Source organism: Gekko japonicus, unplaced genomic scaffold (assembly GCF_001447785.1).
Source record: "Gekko japonicus isolate JY-2015 unplaced genomic scaffold, Gekko_japonicus_V1.1 scaffold7072, whole genome shotgun sequence".
NCBI classification, from domain to species: Eukaryota; Metazoa; Chordata; class Lepidosauria; order Squamata; family Gekkonidae; genus Gekko; species Gekko japonicus.
The window spans coordinates 8,271-15,423 of NW_015172778.1; the positions used below are offsets into that span (position 1 = coordinate 8,271).

The following is a 7,153-nucleotide window of genomic DNA, read 5'->3' on the forward strand; positions in this document are numbered from 1 at the left end:
GAGACAGGAGGCTGGACTAGATGGACCACCACTGGTGTGATCCAGCTAGGGATCTTCTGATGATCTTATCAGGGGAATGCCTCGGCCTCTCTGTCCTGTTGTTGGCCCACCAGAGGAACTATTGTGTGAGACAGGATGCTGGACTAGATGGACCACCACTGGTCTGATCCAGCAGGGCTCTTCTGATGTTCTTATGAGGGGAAGGCCTCAGCCTCTCTGCCCTGTTGCTAGCCCTCCAGAGGAACTGCTTGGCCACTATATGAGACAGGAGGCTGGGCTAGATGGACCAACAGTCTGATCCAGCAGGGGCTCTTCTTAGGCTGCTATGGTCATTAGCTGCCAAAAGCACATCATATGAACAGATATTATTACATGCCTCCCAGTTATTTTACTTTGTAATTGTATTACAGCAAACTTACCACACTGTTATTGCAATGAGCCGCATTAATATCCTAATGTAGGATGCCTTCCTTTGATCAGCTAAGAGTAGGAAGCAATGTCCCACACAAGAGCAGTCCAAGTCTCTTTGAGCCTGTGGACAATTTTTGGACTGTTCTGAATGGGACTGAGCCATGGAGGACGATGTGTCCAAAAGGGGGGCCAGAACCTCAATGCGTAGGGCGGCACTGGGGGGGGGCGTCCTTTGCAAGTTCCGCGAAGCTCGTACGGTCGGTGTCAAGCCTCCCGGCCAGTGTCCAGAAAGGTCTCCATCCGCTGCTTGCTGATAATTGGGCAGATAGCATGGAAGGTTGTCCGATCCCGTACTTCGGGAGGCTATAAAGGAGCGCAGCGCACTGTGAGGAGCAGGCAAGTGGAACTGAGCTGTGGCTGGCGCTTGCATTCCCGCCCTGCCTATGCGCCCAGCCATGCACAAACTCCTCCTGGTGCTGGCCCTCGGGGTGTTGTGGTCCGAGATGAGGCCGGGGAGCGACGCCCGGACACCTCCCTACGGCGTGAAGCTGTGCGGCCGGGAGTTCATCCGTGCCGTCATTTTCACCTGCGGAGGATCCCGGTGGCGGCGGGCAGGTGAGCGGCGGGCAGCGTGACGGGAGGAAGGGCGGGGCGTGGGCTGGTTATGAAGGCAGGGGCAGGGTGGTGTAGTGGTTAGCGTGTCAGACTAGGATCGGGGATGGGGCCGGCTGGAAACTTGGATGCCTTGTTTCCTTTTCTTTTTGCCTCGGCCAAAAAGTTGCATGGGAAACGCAGAGTTTTGTAGCCAGTGGGGTGTCGTGGTTAAGAGGGTTGGACTAGCATCTGGGAGATCCTGGGTTCCGGTCCCTCTCGTGCCACGGAAGCTCGCTAGGTGACCTTGGGCCAGTCGCATGCCCTCGGCCTCTCCTACCTCGCAGGGTTGTTGTGAGGATAAATTGCAGGACCGTAGAATGACGTCAGCCACCTTGCGTCCCCATTGGGGAGAGAGGCGTGGTAGGAATGAAGTAAATACATAAGAGGCAAGATTCCAGGACTGCTTCCACCCAAATCTTTTGGTCTACGTGGACGTTCAGGCTGGAGCAGGGCTTCTTTGAGCAGCCGCGCAACACCGCTGCCTGGCTGTTAATTCCTCTCAGCATTCCGAAGTTAAGAAGGGCACATCCGGCTGTCAAATTTCCACTTTTGACATATTTATTTCCTTCACTATGTCCCCCCCCCGAATTAAACCCAAACAAATGGTAACCGTATAAACTAAGCTCGTTCTTCCTGCACAACAAATTTAGAGTCCAATGGCAACGTTAAGACCAACAAAGGTTTATTCAAGGTATGAGCTTACATGTTCTTCCTGTTTGGAGGAGGAGGAGAAGATTTGATTTATCCCCTGCCCTTCACTACCCAAAGCTGTCTCAGAGCGGCTCACAAACTCCTTTCCCTTCCCCTCCCCACAACACACACCCTGGGAGGTAGGCGGGGCTGAGAGAGCTCTGACAGAAACTGCTCTTATTAAGAACAGCTCTTATCAGAAGTACGGCTTCCCCAAGGCCATCCAGCTAGGTGCAAGTGGAGGAGTGGGGAATCAAACCCGGTTCTCCCAGATTAGAGTCCGTGCACTTAACCACGACCAGGGGTCATTTCCTGCAGGAGCACACAGGAGCGGAGCTCCGGCAGTAAGGAGCCCAGGCGGCGGGCACATGCAACAAGCCCCGCCCCCTGCTCCCAGCAGCCCTCAATCAGAGCAAGAAGCAGCCAAGTAAGTTGCAGAGCTCCCCCCAGCCCCCCGATCCAAACCAGTCCAGTGGTACCTTTAAGACCAAGTTTTATTCAGGTACAAGCTCTCCCTCCTCTGCGAGGACAGATCTGCACGTTCCCCCCGGGCCAATAGCTAGCAATCCAAAACAGTCCAGTGGGTGTTGCCTTCTGACACACTCCCGGTGATGTCAGGGGGTGTGGCATATGCAAAACGTTATGCTAACGAGCTCCTACACCTCTTTTTCTATGACATGACCCCCGACCATGACACCAAATTGGCTCTTCTTCAGACACATTGAAATGGGAGTTCCCAGTCCGTACATACAGGTAAGTAGGTATATGTATGGACTGGTAGCTTCCGTTTCAATGTATCTGAAGAAGTGTGCTTGCACTCGAAAGCTCATACTTGAATAAAACCTTGTTGGTCTTAAAAGTGTCTCTGGACTCGAACTGTGTTTAGCTCTCCACTGTTTAGGTGACCTCTTCCTTTGCTCCGACCTTTCTCAAGGGAAAGACCGCCGTCAAACTGTGTTTGCAGGCCAGCCGGATGTGAAGGCGGACATTTTCCCAGAGGCAGCCCGCATCAGCAAAATGGGCCTTGCCGCAGTCCCCTGTAGCAGCCATCGCCCCCCCTTGACTCCCCCGAGGGATTTTTTTTTTAATGGGCAATTGACATTTTCGCTGTCGCTTTAGGCTATTGGGGGATATTTCATTTAGCCACTACAAAGTGGTGTAATATGTCTGGTGGTAGGTAGCAGCTGTTAAGTGGCAGCTGACTTATGGAGACCCCTCATTCGGTTTTCAAGGCAAGCGGTTAGCAGAGGTGGTTTTGCCACCGCCTGCCTCTGCGTAGCAACCCTGGACTTCTTTCGTGGTCTCCCCTCCAAGTATTAAGCAGGGCTGACCCCGCTTAGCTTCTGAGATTTGGTGAGATCGAGCTCTTGGCCACCCAGTCAAAGGAAGAGACAAACAGAGGCGGTTTGCCCTTGCCTGCCTCTGCGTAGCAACCCTGGACTTCTTCAGTGGTCTCCCATCTGAGTACTAACCAGGGCTGCCCCTGCTGAGCTTCCGAGATCTGACGAGATCAGGCCAGCCTCGACCAGGCAGGTCAGGGCAGAGACCAAGGTGGTTTGCCATTGCCTGCCTCTGCGTAGCGACCCTGGGCTTCCTTGGTGGTCTCCCCTCCAAGTATTAACCAGGGCCCACCCTGCTTAGCATCCGAGGTCTGACCACATCAGGGCAGCCTGGGCTATCTAGGTCAAGCCTAGAAAGGAACAGAGGCGGTTTGCCATTGATTGCCTCTGCGTAGCGACCCTGGGCTTCCTTGGTGGTCTCCCCTCCAAGGATCAACCAGGGCCGACCCTGCTGACCTGCTGAGATCTGATGAGATTGGGCTAGTCTGGGCCATCTAGAGCAGGGCAAGAGACAAACGGGTGGTTTGTCACTGCCTGCCTCTGCGTAGCAACCTTGGGCTTCCTCGGTGGTCTGCCATCCAATGACTAATCAAGACCCTCCCTGCTGAGCTTCCGAGAACCAATGAGTTCAGGCCAGCCTAGGCCAGCCAGGTCAGGGCTGATACAAAGGTGGTTTGCCATTGCCTGCCTCTGCGTAGCGACCCTGGGCTTCCTTGGTGGTCCACTCCTAGTATTAATCAGGGCCAGCCCTGCTGAGCTTCCGACATCCAATGAGATCAGGCCGGCCTAGGCCAGCCTGGTCAAGGCAGAGATAAATGGATAGGGAATTCCAGGCTCCACCAGCCGCTCCAGTCTGCCAAGTCGCAAACGTGGCTCCCGCGACCTCTCCCTGTCGGTGTCTCGTTGCAGGAGAACTCGGCGGCCTCCGCGGGAGCGACTCTACGGAAGCCTTCGTCGCGACCTCTTCCTCCAACGAGTGGGACTCCATCCGCGCCCCCCCCAAGGACCCGTCCGATTATTTCGGGAGCTGGAGGAGCCACGGTCCCGTGGAAGAAACCTGGGCCTTGGATCGTGGCGCCCGCGACGTCATGACCGGGCTCAGCAACGCCTGCTGCAAATGGGGTTGCAGCAAGAGCGAGATCAGCTCCCTGTGCTAGGCGGCAGCGGGCGCTTCCCTGCGTGTGTCTGTGTGTATGACAAAAAAGGAGGCGTTTAGGAAATCTCCATGAGCTTAGACCAGGGGTCCCCAACACGGTTCCCATGAGTGCCACGGCACCCGCCGACACCTCCCCTGTTTTTAAAAAGTGGGTGGGCCCAGGTCAGGCACTTGATTGGCCGGGCAGATTAAAAGAACATGGTTTCTTCTTCCCCAGTGTATTTTTTCAAGTCTCTCCTCTGCCCCTGAGCTCAAGGAAGCCACAGCCTTCAGTTTGCAAGACTTCTCTCTGTGTGTGTAGCCCCGCCTCCTCCGGCAGCCATTTTGTGGCTGGCCCCTCCTCCCGCGGCAGCCATTTTGTGCCTGGCCCCGCCTCCTTCGGCAGCCATTTTGTGGCAGTGTCGGAATTCCCAGAATTCCCAGGCTCAAAAAGGGTGGGGACCCTTCTCTTAGACCGTCATACACTGCAATGTACGTATCATGGACCCTGAACCTACCTGTGGGACACCCATTCTAGCCACAGAGGCAGCAAGAGGTTCCCAAGAATCCCAGCAACCAGTTTGGTATAGTGGTTAGGTGCGCGGACTCTAATCTGGGAGAGTCGGGTTTGATCCCCCACTCCTCCTCATGCAGCTGCTGGTGTGACCTTGGGTCAGTCACAAGTTCCTTCAGAGCTGTTCTCTCAAGGACAGCTCTCAAGAGAGCTCAGCCCCACCTACCTCACAGGGTGTCTGTTGTGGGGAGGGGAAGGGAAAGGAGTTTGTAAGCCGCTCTGAGACTCCTTCGGATAGTGAAGGGCGGGGTATAAATCCAATCTCCTCCTCCTCCTCTTTTTCTTCTTCTTCTTCTTCTTCCTCTTCTTCCTGTTGGCTGCAAGAGACACAGGAGGGGTCTTGTTCCCCCAGCCTCCTGCACCGCCAATATTTCCACTACGTAGCAGTCCTTTCCAAACCCCCAAATTGGGGGGGGGAACCTCACAGTTTTTCTCCAGAGCTGTTGCAGCCACAGAAAGGGGGTCCTAATATGGGACCAAAAACCTCTTTTTAAGGTTGCCAGCTCCGGGTTGGGAAATACCTGAAGATTTTGGGGGCGGAGGCTGAGGAGGGCAGGGTTTCAGGAGGGGCAGGACTTCAGTGGAGTATACCATTCTAGAGCCCACCCTCCGAAGCAGCCGTTTTCTCCAGGGGGAACTGATCTTTGTCACCTGGAGATCAGTTGTAATAGCGGGAGATCTCCAGGTGTCACCTGGAGGCTGGCAACCCTGCCTACGTGGCTGGTACATAGAGAGGATCCTACCAGGGAGGCGGGAGGGGCAGGGAGTCCCCGGAGAGAAAGAGGGTGTGTGTGTGTGTGTGTGTGTGTGTGTTTCTCACTGGTTATTTCGTGCATCGATTGTCTCTGGGCTTTGCACCGGCATCATCAACGATAGTCCTTCCGTTGCTGCCACGTTGTTCTTTTCTGGGAACTGGAAAAATGTCAAAAGCTGAAATAAAAAAAATATGGAAGAAACCATCAGCCGGCACGTGTTGAATCTGAGATCATTACAGGGCACTGCACTTGTGCGGAGCGGGTTTCATATCCAGGGCTATTTTGGGGCAGGAACGCACAGGAACAGAGTTCCAGCTGGCTCCTGAGTTGGCCACGCCCAGCAGGAACTCATTAGCATAATAGGCTACACCCAATAGCAGGAACTCATTAGGATTAGCTACATTAGGGGTGTGGCCTAACATGCAAAGGAGTTCCCGCTACAAAAAAAGCCCTGGGTTTTGACAACAAACAAGGTAAACAGAATACAAAAGGTGGGTGTGGCTTGATGACCACACTTCTGGTAACATGGGGGTACGGCCTAGTATGCTAATGAGCTGTATTGTCAGGGGTGTGGCCTAATATGCTAATGAGTTTCTGCTGTTGGGTGTGGTATTTTATGCTAATGAGTTCCTGCTGGGCTTTTTCTACAAAAAAGGCCTGTTCATATCAAATACTGATGGTGTTGAACGGGTTGTCTGCTCCGGACGGAGACATTCCTGAAGATCTGGGGGTGGAGCCTGGGGAGGACGTGGCCGGAGAAGGGAGGGGCTTCGGCAGGGGATAATGCCACAGAGTCCACCCTCCAAAGCATGGAATCCTAGAATCCCAGAGTTGGCAGGGGCTGTAGAGGCCATCTAGTCCAACCCTCTGCTCAATGCAGGATCAGTCTAGAGCAGGGGTGTCAAACATGTGGCCCGGGGCCCGGATCAGGCCACCGGAGGGCTTCTATCAGGCCCACAGTGGAACTGGCTGTCTTCTGAAGAAGAAGAAGAAGAAGAGAAGAGATTGGATTTATACCCCCTGCCCTTCACTACCCAAAGGAGTCTCAGAGTGGCTTACAAACTCCTTTCCCTTCCCCTCCCCACCACAGACACCCTGTAAGGTAAAAGAAGAAGAAGAGATTGGATTTATACCCTGCCCTTCACTACCCAAAGGAATCTCAGAGCGGCTCACAAACTCCTTTCCCTTCCCCTCCCCACAACAGACACCCTGCGAGGTAGGTGGGGCTGAGAGAGCTCTTTCCAGAAACTGCTCTTTTTTCAAAGACAGCTCTTATCAGAACTACGGCTTGCCCAAGGTCACCCAGCAGGTACAAGTGGAGGAGTGGGGAATCAAACCCAGTTCTCCCAGATTAGAGTCCGCGCACTTCACCACGACACCAAGCTGGCTCTCTTCTGACTCTTCTTCCAGTTCTGCTGCTGCGTCGTTGTAGGTTTGTAGCTTACAGATACACACCTGAACAGCATCCTCGAGATTGCAACAGCACAGACATTTTGACGCAACAATTCAGAGCAAGAGGTGTCAGTTATCAGACACTGTTAAAGAGGCAAAATATTGCAAGAGTGCTAGTGTTTTAAGCATGATTTAAAGTTTA

The 7,153-nt window shown here is 53.9% G+C and overlaps 1 protein-coding gene across 1 annotated transcript; it reads left to right on the forward strand.

Moving 5' to 3' along the window:
• The first annotated feature begins 866 nt into the window (after positions 1 to 866).
• Positions 867 to 4,252, forward strand: RLN3 (relaxin 3). The gene is made up of 2 exons (XM_015421834.1): positions 867 to 1,026; positions 4,005 to 4,252. Exons 1-2 carry the CDS (start codon positions 867 to 869, stop codon positions 4,250 to 4,252), a joined length of 408 nt encoding a protein of 135 aa, XP_015277320.1.
• The last annotated feature ends 2,901 nt before the right edge of the window (positions 4,253 to 7,153 follow it).